This window comes from Bos grunniens, chromosome 17 (assembly GCF_055505025.1).
Source record: "Bos grunniens cultivar Pamir isolate PY7600 chromosome 17, Bosgru_T2T1.0, whole genome shotgun sequence".
NCBI classification, from domain to species: domain Eukaryota; kingdom Metazoa; phylum Chordata; class Mammalia; order Artiodactyla; family Bovidae; genus Bos; species Bos grunniens.
In genome coordinates, this window is record NC_141181.1 from 8,389,988 (window position 1) to 8,407,388 (window position 17,401).

At 38.7% G+C, this 17,401-nt stretch overlaps 1 protein-coding gene across 1 annotated transcript in view; it reads left to right on the forward strand.

The window, feature by feature from the left end:
• LOC147354992 (IQ domain-containing protein M-like) overlaps positions 1-17,401 on the forward strand; it is an 85,072-nt gene that overhangs the window by 4,709 nt on the left and 62,962 nt on the right. Inside the window, exon 2 of the mRNA XM_086345904.1 lies at positions 55-149. Within this exon, the coding sequence (XP_086202030.1) occupies positions 55-149 (95 nt within the window). The remainder of the gene's footprint in view (positions 1-54; positions 150-17,401) is intronic.

Below are 17,401 nucleotides of genomic sequence, written 5' to 3' on the forward strand. Positions count from 1 at the left end.
CAAAATAAGGGCTAGTCAGTCACTCAAAGCTCTCACTTCATGTTTTGGAAACAGAAAGCTGGACTCCTTTTCTGCCTTCCCGGTCTTCAACCTTGGCCTGCATTTACGACCCACGACCTCCTCTTCCATGGGGCTGCTGAAAGAGCACGGTGAGTCTTGCTGCCTAAGTGCAGTAGCAACATGGTGATTCTTCAGTGTTTAGTATTCATTTAAAAAGCAGACGCACACAGCTAGTATCGAACAGTCATTTCCTTTATGTTTCATTTCAAATAATGTATCACAAGATAGAGATTTCAGAAACAACTAGTACTAACTAATGTTCAGCTCCTTTATTTGAACTTTAGAGATTGGGTTTTTTAAATGTGTGTAAATATTGAAGGTTTTAGAAAATTATAAGGATACATTCTTAGAATTTTAAATGTGTCTCTATAGTTGAGTTATTGTTGTTTACCAAAATATGTATTAAGATTTCTTCAAAAGAAAATATAGATGAACCTCTAAAAGTCCCTTAAATGTGACTGAAAATCTGTTTGGAACGTGGTCAGCTATGTGATGACTTGGGGGCTATTGATTCAAAGACAGCTATTTTGTAGTTTTCCCTCTTTTTTAATGTGTTACTCATGTCTTGAGCTTCAGGCTGTCATTAAGAGAAAACTTTTCTTGTAGAGTTGGGCACTGATGTTGGAATACATTTTTTGAAATTTGCAGAATAAACTCTTTCTTGGGTTCTCAAGGCACTGTTTAAAATTGGCTTTATCCAACAATAATTTTACTAGCCTTTATTTGTTTGAATTACTTTAGAAAGAATTTAAGCATCAACTGGAGGTTCATCAAATGCATTTTTGTTAATCCAACTAGTGTTTAACCAAACTATTAGTATTTGTGAATATAATATCAGAATCTTGAACACATAATAGGCCTGTTTAAAATTTTTGGTTGTATTTGTCCATAGCTTAAATTCTTTTAAGGCTCGATCAGATAATTTGAAGCCTCAGAGTAGTAGAATAATGTGTAGGTCTCAGTTGAGTCTAGAATTGAGTATGTATGTGAAGAGATAAATGCTGTCAAAAATTCCTCTTATGGTATAGGATCCAGTGGGTGAAATAGTTTTAATAGATAGCAATCTTGAAATTTGATAACCCTTGAAAGCTTCTACACAGTGGAAGTTCTACGAATTGTGTGACATTTAGGGTTTATTCAGGGCTTCCCTGGTAGCTCAGGTGGTAAAAAATCCACCTACAATGCTGGAGACCTGGCTTTGATTCCTGGGTTGGGAAGATCAGCTGGAGAAGGGATAGGCTACCCACTCCAGTATTCTTGGGTTTTCCTGGTGGCTTAGCTGGTAAAGAAGTTGCTTGCAGTGAGGGATACCTGGATTCAATCCTTGGGTTGGGAAGATCTCCTGTAGAAGGGAACCATTACCCACTCCAGTATTCTGGCCTGGATAATCCCGTGGACTGTATAGTCCATGGGGTTGCGAAGAGTCGGACACAACTGAGAGACTTTCACTTTACTTTAGTGTTTATTCAGGATCATCCTCGGAGAAGGCAATGGCAACCCACTCTAGTACTCTTGCCTGGGAAATCCCATGGACAGAGGGGCCTGGTGGGCTGCAGTCCATGGGGTCGATAGGAGTCAGACACGACTGAGCGACTTCACTTTCACTTTTCACTTTCATGCACTGGAGAAGGAAATGGCAACCCACTCCAGTGTTCTTGCCTGGAGAATCCCAGGGACGGGGAGCCTGGTGGGGTGCCATCTCTGGGGTTGCACAGAGTTGGAAACGACTGAAGTGACTTAGCAGCAGCAGCAGCAGCAGCAACAGCAGGATCATCCTAAATGTTGATGAAAGCCTCTGTTTTCAAATACGATCCACCTCAGGTAAATCACATGTCTCTTTCCATTTTGTAGGGGGCGTATCAGTCCATTGAAGGGTTCAGTAATTCTCATGGCTCTAATCTGAAATTAGAAATGTGAGTCTTCTTTCTCTGTACCTGTGGAGCTTACTATACAGGGGCTCAACCACTGTTTGTTTAGTGCTAAGGAAAAGATGGAAGACCTTTCTTCTAAAACATTTGTTGAGAGAATCCCAGTTACTAGCTATAGATTATTGTGAAATTGTGACTAGAGGGTTTGCAGAATGGGCAGATCCCTACATGACGGGATTTGAGATTTGCTAAAGATTCTATCTGTGCAAAAGTGTTCTGAAATATCTAAAATATTTATCAGTACTAATAGAACTATAACTTCTTGGAAGCTAAAGAATTCCTATGCTTATCACAGTGACTGGCGTATATTGGGCCTTAACAAACATTTGTTAAATGAATAAATAAGTGAAGATAAAAGGAGAAGCTACTCGAATGGAATATCCTTCTATATACTTCTTTGTGTCTGTTTCTACACAGTAGGCTAAAACTTGATAACTGATAAAAGAAAAAAGAACTTGGGAAAATATAATAATAACAGCAGTGAATATAAACATGCAAAAGGATAGCACTGGACCCAGTACTTTTACAGTTCTGGTTTAATCAGAATTACATGGAGACTGCACAGATACCATAAAAATAAGTAGAATGTTATACAGTGTTTTTCATATGTTTTAAAAGCAAATTGTTGGGTAGATTATTAGTTTCATGATCTGAGTCTCTCAATACCCATAAACATCATGGGAAATCTAAAGGTTGAACTGGCTAAAAGTGTAAAAATTGCAATAAAAATCATTATTTCCAAATGCTGCAGGGTAGCTCTTTTTTTCCCTTAAATTGAAATGTATTTTTAATCCAATAAGAATGGAAATTTCATCCCTGTTTCGTTGTATGTGAAGTCTTTGTTTTGTTTTAAGCTAAACCGCTCTTTTATAATTGCAACATTAAAAACAATAAGGGCAGAAATATCTGAAGCTCTCTGGTCATAAATTTATTTTATGTAAGCTATTAGCAAAATATGGAAAATGTTGATTTTTACCATGAGTTTTTACCATAACTGAGGTATGGTCCTGGCTTTGTGTCTTGGATGGAAAAATAATGAATATATTTTTATGCTTGTCAACTTTTTAGTTCATTTTGAGGTTATAGTCTAAACATTTGCACAACAAAGCTTTTTCTCCACATATAACTCTCGTAAGTTACAGCTTCATTGAATGTCTGAAAACAGCCACTGAGATCTGTTTTAATAACAGAATGTTGCTTAAATTGCTTAAATTGTGAAATAATGTAGAACTTGTGGTTTCTCTGGGGTGTATGGTAATTTACTGGGCTCTTAAAATTGCCCGGTTAATTTTTTTTAGGATAAAAAATTATTCTTAAAAGAAAAAGGAAAGGAAATTAGAATATAGGAATTAAGGCAAAGTCATGATTTCAATCCATTTGACTTATAAAATGTAGAATACATAATAGTAGTATTATTTTTATATGTATGTATATATAAATGTATGTACCTTGTACCACCTGAAGTCTTGCCCTTTAAAGCCGTATAGCACAGTGATTAAGAGTGAAGGCATTGGAGTTACTGCTGTTACTCTAATGAGGTTAGAATTCTGGCTCTCCCAGTTTCTAGCTGGAAAACCTCATCGAAGTTAATCATTCTGTGACTCAGTTTCTTCATTGTTTAAATGGGGAATAATAATAATACCTACCTAGAATTTTTTAGATAATGCTTGTAAAATGTATAACATACATCCTAGTGCTTAACAGAGTAGTCATTCTTAGCTACAATTCCCTAGATAAAATGTTCCTAGGCCAGGAGATCACTTTTGGAATTTTTTCTCAGCTATAATCATTCTCTTGGTAATTTTATTCAATCTGTAGTTTTGACTACCATTTATATGCAGATGACTCCAATCTATATCTCCAGCCTGGTCTTTCTCTTCAACTCCAGCTCACATCCACATGCTCAGTCAGCATTTCTGCCTAGGTTGTTATTAGGCATTTTGAATTTAACACCTCCAACTCAGTGGCTGTGTACATGTTTTCTGCAGTCCATGGCGTTGCAAAGAGTTGGACACAACTAAATGACTAAACTGAACTGAATTTGTATTTAGGACTTATACTTATTCCTGGTGGTCTACAGCTTTCCTAATTAAAAAAACAAAATAAAACAAAAAGCAGCATCACTTTCCTCTACCTGTCTATCTATCAACAATTACATGTGCATGTATTTGTTGTCCAGCCTCAGGTATCTAGAATTAGATTAATAGAAATCCTTGTTTCATGATGCATTATCTTCACTTGTCCATGAACTGCCTTCCAATTTATTTTTGTCTTATTGAGTATTATAATGAACACAAACAAAATCATCCCACAGCCAAAAGACTATAATATTGATGGCAACTATCATCTTCTTGTGTGCCTCGTGCAAATCCTATTCCTTTGCTTCCACCACAGATTTGGAGGAATTCTCTTACATTCTTGCTAGTAATCCTTTGTTAGTTTTCTTGTGACTAATTTTTTCACTAAGGTGTCTTTGATAAACAAATAATATTGATTTAAATACAGTAAATGAGGAAAAATGTTATCTTCTTGAGGTAATAACAGGGCTATGAAACACTTTAGGTTTGCTCTGCCTCCATTTTGAATTTTATACTATCATTGTCCATTATTTCAATTTTTTCTTTTTTAAAACTTTAATCTCAGAAACCATACCATAATTATCATTAATTATTAAAGCTAATGTTTGTTTCAGTTCAGTTCAGTCGCTCAGTCGTGTCTGACTCTTTGCGACCCCATGGACCACAGCACACCAGGCTGCCCAAACCCATGTCCACCAAGTCAGTGATGCCATCCAACCATCTCATCCTCTGTCGTCCCCTTCTCCACCTGCCCTCAGTCTTTCCCGGCATCAGAGTCTTTTCAAATGAGTCAGTTCTTCATATCAGTTGGCCAAAGTATTGGAGTTTCAGCTTCAACATCAGTCCTTCCAGTGAACACCCAGGACTGATTTCCTTTAGGATGGACTAGTAGGATCTCCTTGCAGTCCAAGGGACTCTCAAGAGTCTTCTCCAACACCACAGTTCAAAAGCATCACTTCTTCAGTGCTCAGCTTCCATTATAGTCCAGCTCTCACATCCATACATGACCACTGGAAAAACCATAGCCTTGACTAGACGGACTTTTGTTGGCAAAGTAATGTCTCTGCATTTGAATATGCTGTCTAGGTTGGTCATAACTTTCCTTCCATGGAGTAAGCGTCTCTTAATTTCATGGCTGCAGTCACCATCTGCAGTGATTTCGGAGCCCCCAAAAATAAAGTCAGCCACTGTTTCCACTGTTTCCCCATCTATTTGCCATGAAGTAATGGGACCAGAGGCCATGCTCTTCGTTTTCTGAATGTTGAGCTTTAAGCCAACTTTTTCACTCTCCTCTTCAACTTTCATCAAGAGGCTCTTTAGTTCTTCTTCACTTTCTGCCATAAGGGTGGTGTCATCTGCATATCTGAGGTTATTGATATTTCTCTCGACAGTCTTGATTCCAGCTTGTGCTTCCTCCAGCCCAGCATTTTTCATGATGTACTCTGCATAGAAGTTAAATAAGCAGGGTGACAACATACAGCCTTGACGTCCTCCTTTTCCTATTTGGAACCAGTCTGTTGTTCCATGTCCAGTTCTAACTGTTGCTTCCTGACCTGCATACAGATTTCTCAAGAGGCAGGTCAGGTGGTCTGGTATTCCCATCTCTTGAAGAATTTTCCACAGTTTATTGTGATCCACACAAGCTTTCCTTGATTCTACATAGATTAAGATTTAAGAAAACCTTAGAAATTTTCAGAATGAAATACAGATGGATGCTAAATATCCTTTTATTTAGCCCTTTTAGAATGGTCTCAGTAGTATTTTATAGTTTTTTGCATTTTGAGAAAGATATATTTTTATGCATTTGATGTTTTTGATGCTGTTTTATATGGTATTTAAAATTTTATTTCACCACCACCCTCTTTTCTGGAATATAGAAATACAGTTCATCTTTCTGTGTGGACCTTATGTCCCTGTGATATTTTTAAAATTGTCTTACTACTTCTAGTAGTTTATTTGGTTTATACATTGATCATTTTAGACTTCCTATGTACACAATCACATTGTCCACAAATGATGAGTGTTTTGGTTCTTTCTTTCCTATTCTAGAGCTTTTATTTTTTTCTTGCTTTATTGTGTTGGTTAACACCCCCTGTACTATGTAAAATAGAAGTGATGAGAAGCTTTCTTGTCTCATTCCCTGTCTCAAAAGGAAGTATTATATACTTTAGCATTAAGTATAATGTATATATAGTGTTTGTTATACACTGTCCTTATTATACTAAAAGATCCTAGGTTTCTAAGAGTTTTTATCATGAACTGATTTTGAACTTTATCAACTAATTTTCTTTTTATCTCTTAAGATGATTGTATGATTTCTCTCATTTGTTTTTTAATGTAGTGAATTAACTTATTGGTTTTCAGATGTCAAACTAATGTTTAACCCTGGAATAAACCTAATACAAATTCAACTTGGTAATACTCTGTTGAGAGATTTTTAATTTTATTGAAGAGGGAAATGGCCTATTATTTTTCTTGTTTGTAATGATCTTGTCAGGATTTGGTATTGAGGTGATGACATTATATACAGTAAGTTGGAAACCATTTCCTCTTTTTCTGGTGTCTGGAAGAATTTGTATAAGACTGCTATATTTTTATTAAATGTTGGGAGAAACATTTATATGGATAAAATGTCTTTATGAAGCTATTTTCATCTTCTTTCAGTTTTAGTAAGTTATGTTTATAAGGATATGTCTGAATTGTCAAGAGTATTGCCATAAAATTGTCCATAATAACATTTTTGCTGATGTATTCTTTTTAATTTTTGGTATTTATTATTTAGGCACATGTGTGATCTCTTTCTCTACTTCCCTTCCTCACTCTTTCTCTTTGGTCAGTTTTGCTAAAAGTTAGTCCACTTTATTTAGTTTTTAAATTTAAACCAACATTGTAGCCATACCTGTTTTCTCTATAGTGCATTATTATTTCATGAATTTATAATTAATTGCTATATTTTCCTGACCTTCATATTGGTCAGCTCTGATGAAAAACCTTCATTGAAGTTCTTCCTAATAATGAACACTTTCTAAATTCTGTTGTATATGATGTGTGTGTGCATTTAGTCACTGAGTCGTGTCTGACTCTTTATGACCCAGTGGACTGTAGCCCACCAGGCTCCTCTGTCCATGGGATTTTCATGGCAAGAATACTGGAATGGGTTGCCATTTCCTCTTCAGGGAAGCTCCAGACATGGGTTGCACTTGTGTCTCCTGTATCTCCAGCCTTGCAGGTGGATTCTATTGCTGAGCCACTGGGAATTATATATGGTATTATTATCTAATTAGTGTGATGCAGTCTTCTCTCAGTAAAATGAACTTTTTTTGAGGACATCAGTCCCCCTTTAAAAATAGCCGATAGAAAGTGTTAGACATATGAGATCTCAAAAAATGCTTTATAAATAGTTTTTGTTCCCCTGTGAAGATAGCTTAAGATAAAACCCTTGCCATTAGACTCATATTAAGATCACTAGCAAATTTTTAGTTTTCATTTCTTTTTGTTATAAATATAATCAGTTATATTAAAGAACATTTGGAGAAAAGAAAAACTTGTCCATTGTGCTTCTACCCTTCCCATAGTTAACAACTTGGTTTATTTCCTTCCAATTGTATTCCCTTAGCATCTTTTTAAAACCTAGGATTCTTTACCAACTGAGCTATCAGGGAAGCCCATTATTTATTTTAGTTAAGTCTAATAGTTACCTTTTATTAATTGGACATAAATATCCATTTCATTTTTTCCCCCAGTGATTGTCAGAGAATTCTCTTCCATGTATATGTGTAGCCTTCTTTGTCTGCCTGCCACTCTAGGGCTTATTAGAGAACTTATTAACTAGTTCTAGTTAGCTAGAACTAGTTATCTTGGGTTACCATAACAAAATACTGTGGACTGCATGGCTTAAACAACATGTGTTTACTCACAGTTCTGGACATTGGAAATCTAAGATCAAGGTGGTTGCAAGCCACTATGCAAGATCAACCATGCAAGTCAGCTTGGTTAGGTACTGATGGGAGACCTCTTCCTTACTGGCAGGCAGCAGCCTTGTAGCTGTTTTTTTCACCTGGCCTTTTCTCAGACCATACATTCAAAGAGAAAGAGGTCTCTGGTCCCTTCTTAGCCACTAATCCCATTATGAAGACTCCACACTCATGATCTCATCTGAACCTAATTATCTCCCGAAGGAGCCATCTCCAAATACTGTCACGTTGATGGACAGGGTTTCAACATGCAGGTTTTGTGGGGACACAGTTCAGTTCACAGCACTCAGTCTCAGCAGAGGAAAAGAACATATTCTTTTTTCCTGCCTTCTGACACTGTGTGAAGGCAGCTGAAGGGAGGGATGGAATCTCAACTCATTTTGGAAGCAGAAGACAGATTTTTTTTTTTTAAGTAGCAAAATCTAAAATAGTAAAATCTCTAAATAGATTGTTTTATGTAGAATGTCACTGTATCACAGCAGGTGGGGTGAGAAGTAGTTGATGCTTGCCTTGTGTATACCTATTTAACTGAAGTATAGTTAACTTACAATGTTGTGTTACTTTCAAGTGATTAAGTTATAAGTACATACACACACACACACACACACACACACATTTATTATACATGTTGTTGCTGTTCAGTTGCTCAGTCGTGTCTGACTCTTTGCAACCCCACAGACTGCAGAACACCAGGCTTTTCCGTCCTTCACCATCTTGCAGAGTTTGCTCAAATTCACGTCCACTCATTTGGTTATGCCATCCAACTGTCTCGTCCTTCTCCTCCTGCACCTCAATCTTTATTAATATATGTATGTATATTTTTTCAGATTCTTTTCCATTATAGGTTATTATAAGATATTCAGTATATCTCCCTGTGAAAGTGAAAGAGGAAAGTGAAAAAGTTGGCTTAAAGCTCAACATTCAGAAAACTAAGATCATGGCATCTGGTCCCATCACTTCATGGCAAATAGATGGGGCAACAGTGGTAGACTTCATTTTTGGGGCTCCAAAATCACTGCAGATGGTGACTGCAGCCATGAAATTAAGAGATGCTTACTCCTTGGAAGGAAAGTTATGACCAACCTAGATAGCATATTAAAATGCAGAGACATTACTTTGCAAACAAAGGTCCATCTAGTCAAGGCTATGGTTTCTCCTGTGGTCATGTATGAATGTGAGAGCTGGACTATAAAGGAAGCTGAGCACTGGAGAACTGATGTTTTAGAACTGTGGTGTTGGAGAAGACTGTTCAGAGTCCCTTGGACTGCAAGGAGATCCAACCAGTCCATCCTAAAGGAAATCAGTCCTGGGTGTTCATTGGAAAGACTGTTGTTGAAGCTGAAACTCCAGTACTTTGGCCACCAGATGTGAAGACCTGACTCATTTGAAAAGACTGTGATGCTGGGAAAGACTGAGGGCAGGAGGAGAAGGGGACGACAGAGAATGAGATGGTTGGATGGCATCACCGACTCGATGGACATGAGTTTGAATAAATTCTGGGAGTTGGTGATGGACAGGGAGGCCTGGCGTGCTGCGGTCCATGGGGTCACGAAGGTGATGAAGGTGATGAAGTTGCTCAGTCATCTCCGACTCTTGATTCTCCAGGCAAGAGTACTGGAGTGGGTTACCATTTCCTTCTCCAGGGGATCTTCCTGACCCAGGGATCAAACCTGCGTCTCCCGCGTTGGAGGCAGACACTTTAACCTCTGAGCCACCAGGGAAGCCCAAGTGACTGAACTGAACTGAAGTCTGTATTTCAAAGGAAAACCGAAAGATTTGATATAAAATGAGCTTATAAATTGGGTATTTTGTGGTACATATAATGTTATAAACTTCCCTGGCTTCCCTAGTGGCTCAGACAGTAAAGCGTCTGCCTGCAATGCGGGAGACCTGGGTTCGATCCCTGGGTTGGGAAGATCTTCCTGGAGAAAGAAGTGGCAATCCCCTCCAGTACTTTCGCCTGGATACTTCCAGGAATGGAAGAGCCTGGTAGGCTACAGCCCACGGGGTCACGAAGAGTCGCACATGACTGAGCAACTTCACTGATTCAATGTTATGAACTAAAGACGTAAATTTATATGGTTTTTTGAGCATTTTACTTCAGTTGGTCCCATACAGGCTAAATTTGGTGTTTCTTACAACTGTACATATTTTTTAAAATTACATTTTCATTCAGTTTCATCAGTTTATCAATAATGTTACTGTACCTGATATAATTTTAGATTATTAGCCTTTATGTTCCATTATAAATTGGTTTGTTTTGCTTTTTCAGTATGTAAAAATATAATAGCAAAGAGAGCTGTCTTGTGTGATTCCCCTCTGCTCATGTTAATACACATTTTATAAAAACACAAGTGTTTTATTGTCTGAAAACATATCTTGCCTCATTTTCTTTAGGAAAATGTGAGAAATATTTTTGATGTACCAAATTCTAAACAGCAGAATTTTTTCATGTTGTAGGATGGATGCTATGATATTAAATATGTTCAGCATATTTATAAAAGATACTTTGGGGTATAAATACTGTTTTGATCCATTATAAGAGTACTTGTGTCTTGAATCCAGGTACTTTTCAGTTCCTTGTACACTCTGTCAGGATTTAAAAAACAACAGGCTTTAGTTAATTTTAGGCCAGGTTTTAAAATTTCAAGAGAGATTGGATATATAGTTGATAAATATTGATGGTGGGCGGAAGATGTATTTCATAGTGAATTACAAGAAATTTCTTATTCAAACTTAGTCTTTAAATATAGTTTATTCAAATATGAAATTTCTTATTCAAAATAATCTTGAAATAATTTTCAATTTAAAAATTACAGGTAAGCAATTCATTTGTATATCCAAAGTAAGACTGAGAGACTATCTTTAGGCCAGTGATGTACAGTAGAAGTAAAATGTGAGATTCTTAGGATTAAAAATTTTCTAGTAGCCACATGGAACAAGTAAAGAGAAGCAGATGAAATAAATTTTAAATACGTTTTTTATTTAACCTAACATATATCAAGTGATGCAATGGTAAAGAATCTGCCTGCCAGTGCTGGAGATACAAGAGATGCATGTTTGATCCCTGGGTTGGGAAGATCCCCTGGAGCAGGAAATGGCAACCCACTCCAGTATTCTTGCCTGGAGAATTCCATGGGCAGAGGAGCACACACAAAACATATATATATATAATCTATCATTTCAATTTGTAATCACTATGAAAAATTATTAACATGTTTAACATCCTTTTTTTTTTTTTCTTACTAAAGTCTTTGAATTCTGGTGTGTAGTTAACACAGAGCACATCTCATTTCAGATTAACTATGTTTCACGTGCGCATGGCCACATGTTACCATAGTGACAGCACAGCCATGGATTTGGGGCTGCACCAGATCTTGGCCACTCACTTTGATTATGCTTGGCACATGGACAGTAAATGCTTAGAAAAAGAAGAAAAGGAAGCAAAGAAAAGTAATAGGACAAGTTTGTAGTAAGATAGAACTCTGTACTCAATCACCACTGGGATATCCTTGGTTAGGATATTTGCTGTTTCTGACCTCAGAGTCCTTTTGTAGGAGTGAGATATGTGTATCTGCCTTTCAAAATTATTGTGAAAGTGTTAAGGTAACATAAATAGAGCACCTTGCTGGTTCCCTTCCATACCATTTCTTCTCTGAAATCTGAATTAAGTCATGTATTAGATGTAATCTATTTGTGTCTACTTCTATTAGATCATATTAATTATCACAGCAAATAAAGCACATTTTTTTTTTCAGTTATATGTGCGTGGAAAGGAAGGAAGGTAGAGAGTAGGAGGTTCTTGGCATCAAATGTGTAGCCAAGGACAGTTAAACATTCAGTTGCTTAGCATGCTGTGGAATTAATTGCCTGTGATCTTAATTATAAATACTTAATTTATGAAACAGCCTTTAAAGACGGAAGTCTGCATTTAGATATATGAGTAATTTTGGTAACTAAGTTTCAGCCTGATAGCCAATTTAAAGCGTTAATGGCACAATCACTTCAGATCATCTCAGTTCCCTTCTGCTTAGGGCTGAGCCGGAGCTCAGGCACTCGCAGAAGGAAATAGAAGGGCTCACAAGTGTGCATGCACAAGGTAGCACACAGGTGCGATGTACAGAAAGCACTATATATATGTCGTCTGGTTGGGTTCATGCGTGTGCACCCTTTCCATCACGAAGGACTCCTTCTTCAGAAGGGGATCAGTGCTTGGGGTGTAATGGTCTATGGTTGGCATAGTGAAATTCTTAATAATTTTATCTTTAAATTTGTGGTTTGTGACTAGTCTGATAGGATAAATGAAATATGCACTGGGAGTTTGGTGGCTTGGTTCCCAGTTGGTTCCACCTTCTGTTCTCTTCTCCATCTACCAGGTTGGGCTCTTGAGCACCCACTTCCAGGTTCCAGCCCAAGTGTGGGTCTGCATACAGATCAAAGAAGGTCCCATGGGTGCATGGCATCAGCATACCTATGTGGGTCTGCACTTGCCCAGCTAATGTCCTCATGCTCAAGGGAGCACAACATTAAAAAGCAAATTAAAACCACTATGAGATACCATTTCACACCAGTCAGAATGGCTGCGATCCAAAAGTCTACAAGTAATAAATGCTGGAGAGGGTGTGGAGAAAAGGGAACCCTCTTACACTGTTGGTGGGAATGCAAACTAGTACAGCCACTATGGAGAACAGTGTGGATATTCCTTAAAAAACTGGAAATAGAACTGCCTTATGATCCAGCAATCTCACTGCTGGGCATACACACTGAGGAAACCAGAAGGGAAAGAGACACGTGTACCCCAGTGTTCATCGCAGCACTGTTTATAATAGCCAGGACATGGAAGCAACCTAGATGTCCATCAGCAGATGAATGGATAAGAAAGCTGTGGTACATATACACAATGGAGTATTATTTAGCCATTAAAAAGAATACATTTGAAGCAGTTCTAATGAGGTGGATGAAACTGGAGCCTATTATACAGAGTGAAGTAAGCCAGAAAGAATAACACCAATACAGTATAATAATGCGTATATATGGAATTTACAAAGATGGTAACAATAACCCTGTGTACGAGACAACAAAAGAGACACTGATGTATAGATCAGTGTTATGGACTCTGTGGGAGAGGGAGAGGGTGGGAAGATTTGGGAGAATGGCATTGAAACATGTAAAATATCATGTATGAAACAAGTTGGCAGTCCAGGTTCGATGCACGATACTGGATGCTTGGGGCTAGTGCACTGGGACGACCCAGAGGGATGGTATGGGGAGGGAGGAGGGAGGAGGGTTCAGGATGGGGAACACATGTATACCTGTGGCGGATTCATTTTGATATTTGGCAAAACTAATACAATTTTGTAAAGTTAAAAAAAAAAAAAGGCAAATTAAACCACACCATGACAGAGAGACTGCTAAATAAATGAAAACCTGGTATGATGTGATGAAGAATTTTATGGAGTTGCAGAGTTAACCATGCGTAAGCACTAAAGTGAAAACAAAAGTGTTAGTGGCTCAGTTCAGTTCAGTTGCTCAGTCGTGTCCGACTCTGTGACCCCATGAACCATAGCACGCCAGGCCTCCCTGTCCATCACCAACTCCTGGAGTTTACCCAAACTCATGTCCATTGAGTCGATGATGCCATCTAACCATCTCATCCTCTGTCATCCCCTTCTCCTCCTGTCTTCAATCTTTCCCAACATAAGGGTCTTTTCAAAAGAGTCAGCTCTTTGCATCAGGTGGCCAAAGTATTGGAGTTTCAGCTTCAACATGAGTCCTTCCAATGAACACCCAGGACTGATTTCCTTTAGGATAGAATGGTTGGACCTCCTTGCAGTCCAAGGGACTCTCAAGAGTCTTTTCCAACACCACAGTTCAAAAACATCAATTCTTCAGCGCTCAGCTTTCTTTATAGTGCACCTCTCACATCCATACATGACTACTGGAAAAACCATAGCCTTGACTAGACAGACCTTTGTTGAAAAAGTAATGTATCTGCTTTTTAATATGCTGTCTAGGTTGGTCATAACTTTCCTTCCAAGGAGTAAGCATCTTTTAATTTCATGACTACAGTCACCATCTACAGTGACTTTGGAGCCCCCCAAAATAAAGTCAGCCACTGTTTCCCCATCTGTTTGCCATGAAGTGTTGGGACCAGATGCCATGATCTTAGTTTTCTGGATGTTGAGTTTAAGCCAACTTTTTCACTCTCTCCTTTCACTTTCATCAAGAGGCTCTATAGTTCTTCACTTTCTGCTATAAGGGTGGTGTTATCTGCATATCTGAGGTTATTGATATTTCTCCTGTCAATCTTCATTCCAGCTTGTGCTTCTTCCAGCCCAGCATTTCTCATGATGTACTCTGCATATAAGTTAAATAAGCAGGGTGACAATATACAGCCTTGACGTACTCCTTTTCCTATTTGGAACCAGTCTGTTATTCCATGTCCAGTTCTAACTGTTGCTTCCTGACCTGCACATAGGTTTCTCAAGAGGTAGGTCATGTGGTCTGGTATTTCCTCTTTCAGAATTTTCCACAGTTTATTGTGATCCACACAGTCAAAGACTTTAGCATAGTCAATAAAGCAGAAATAGATGTTTTTCTGGAACTCTCTTGCTTTTTCCATGATCCAGCGAATGTTGGCAATTTGATCTCTGGTTCTTCTGCCTTTTCTAAAACCAGCTTGAACATCTGGAAGTTCACGGTTCACGTATTGCTGAAGCCTGGCTTGGAGAATTTTGAGCATTACTTTTCTAGCATGTGAGATGAGTGCAATTGTGTGGTAGTTTGAGCATTCTTTGGCATTGCCTTTCTTTGGGATTGGAATGAAAACTGACCTTTTCCAGTCCTGTGGCCACTGCTGAGTTTTCTAAATTTTCTGGTATACTGATTGCAGCACTTTCACAGCATCATCTTTTAGGATTTGAAATAGCTCAACTGGAATTCCTTCACCTCCACTAGCTTTGTTCGTAGTGATACTTCCTAATACCCACTTGACTTCACATTCCAGGATGTCTGGCTCTAGGTGAGTGATCATACCATCATGATTATCTCGGTCTGAAGATCTTTTTGGATAGTTCTTTTATGTATTCTTGCCACCTCTTCTTAATATCTTCTATTAGGTCCATACCATTTCTGTCTTTTATTGTGCCCATCTTTGCATGAAATGTTCCCTTGGTATCTCTAATTTTCTTGAAGAGATCTCTAGTCTTTCTCATTCTGTTGTTTTCCTGTATTTCTTTGCATTGATCGCCGAGGAAGGCTTTCTTATCTCTCCTTGATATTCTTTGGAACTCTGCATTCAAATGGGTATATCTTTCCTTTTCTCCTTTGCTTTTAACTTCTCTTCTTTTTACAGGTATTTGTAAGGCCTCCTCAGACAGCCATTTTGCTTTTTTGCATTTCTTTTTCTTGGGGATGATCTTGATCCCTGTCTCCTGTACAATGTCATGAACCTCCATCCATAGTTCATCAGGCACTCTGTCTATCAGATCTAGTCCTTTAAATCTATTTTCACTTCCACTGAAAAATCATAAGGGATTTGATTTAGGTCATACCTGAATGGTCTAGTGGTTTTCCCCACTTTCTTCAATTTCAGTCTGAATTTGGCAATAAGGAGTTCATGATCTGAGCCATAGCCAGCTCCCGGTCTTGTTTTTGCTGACTGTATAGAGCTTCTCCATCTTTGGCTGCAAAGAATATAATCAATCTGATTTTGGTGTTGACCATCTGGTGATGTCCATGTGTAGAGTCTTCTCTTGTGTTGTTGGAAGAGGGTGTTTGCTGTGACCAGTGCGTTATCTTGGCAGAACTCTATTAGCCTTTGCCCTGCTTCATTCTTTACTCCAAGTCCAAATTTGCCTGTTATTCCAGGTATCTCTTGACCTCCTGCTTTTGCATTCCAGCCCCTGTAATGAAAAGGACATCTTTGTTTGGGTGTTAGTTCTAAAAGGTCTTGTAGGTCTTCATAGAACCATTCAACTTCAGCTTCTTCAGTGTTACTGGTCAGGGCATAGACTTGGATTACTGTGATATTGAATGGTTTGCCTTGGAAATGAACAGAGATCATTCTGTTGTTTTTGAGATTGCATCCAAGTACTGCATTTTGTACTCTTCTGTTGACCATGATGGCCACTCCATTTCTTCTGAGGGATTCCTGCCCACAGTAGTTGATATAATGGTCATCTGAGTTAAATTCACCCATTCCAGTCCATTTTAGTTCTCTGATTCCTAGAATGTCGACATTCACTCTTGCCATCTCCTGTTTGACCACTTCCAATTTGCCTTGATTCATGGACCTAGCATTCCAGGTTCCTATGCAATATTGCTCTTTACAGCATCAGACCTTGCTTCTATCACCAGTCACATACAAAACTGGGTGGTGTTTTTGCTTTGGCTCCATATCTTCATTCTTTCTGGAGTTATCTCTCCACTGATCTCCTGTAGCGTATTGGGCACCTACCGACCTTGGGAGTTCATCTTTCAGTGTCCTATCTTTTTTCCTTTTCATACTGTTCATGGGGTTCTGAAGGCAAGAATACTGAAGTGGCCTGCCATTCCCTTCTCCAGCGGACCACATTCTATCAGACCTCTCCACCATGACCCGTCCATCTTGGGTGGCCTCACACAGCATGGCTTAGTTACACTGAGTTAGACAAGCCGTGTGAGCAGATTGGCTAGTTGTCTGTGATTGTGGTTTCAGTCTGTCTTCCCTCTGATGCCCTCTCTCAGCACCTACCATCTTACTTGGGTTTCTCTTACCTTGGACGTGGGGTATCTCTTCACGGCTACTCCAGCAACATGCAGCTGCTGCTCCTTACTTTGGGCATGGGGTAGCTTCTCCTGGCCGCTCCTTGGATGTGGGGTAGCTCCTCTCGGCTCAGTTATGTCCAGCTCTTTGCAACGCCATGGACTGTAGACTGCCATGCTCCTCTGTCCATGGAATTCTCCAGGCAAGAATGGAGGTTGTAGCCATTCCCTTCTACAGGGTATCTTCCTGAGCCAGGGATCAAACCCAGGTCTCCTGCATTGCATGCAGGTTCTTTTATTGTCTGAGCCACCAGGGAGGCAAAGCCTGTGTAAACACTAAACAGCTCATAAAACAGAACACCGTTAGGACCTAGTATCACCCTGACCCTCACCCTTCCCACTAAGAACACTTATTCACCCCTGAGAGTTAACCACTAGTTTAAGTTTTATGTTAACAGTTTCTGTGCTTTCCTCTCTAGTTCTGTCATCCAGAGAGATGGTGAATTATTTTTACATATTTAAAAAATGTATGTAAGTGAAATTATACTGCGTGCATTTTCTGTGCCTTATCTGTTTGGCTCAACATTGCTTGTAAAATTTGTCCATGCTGTTACAA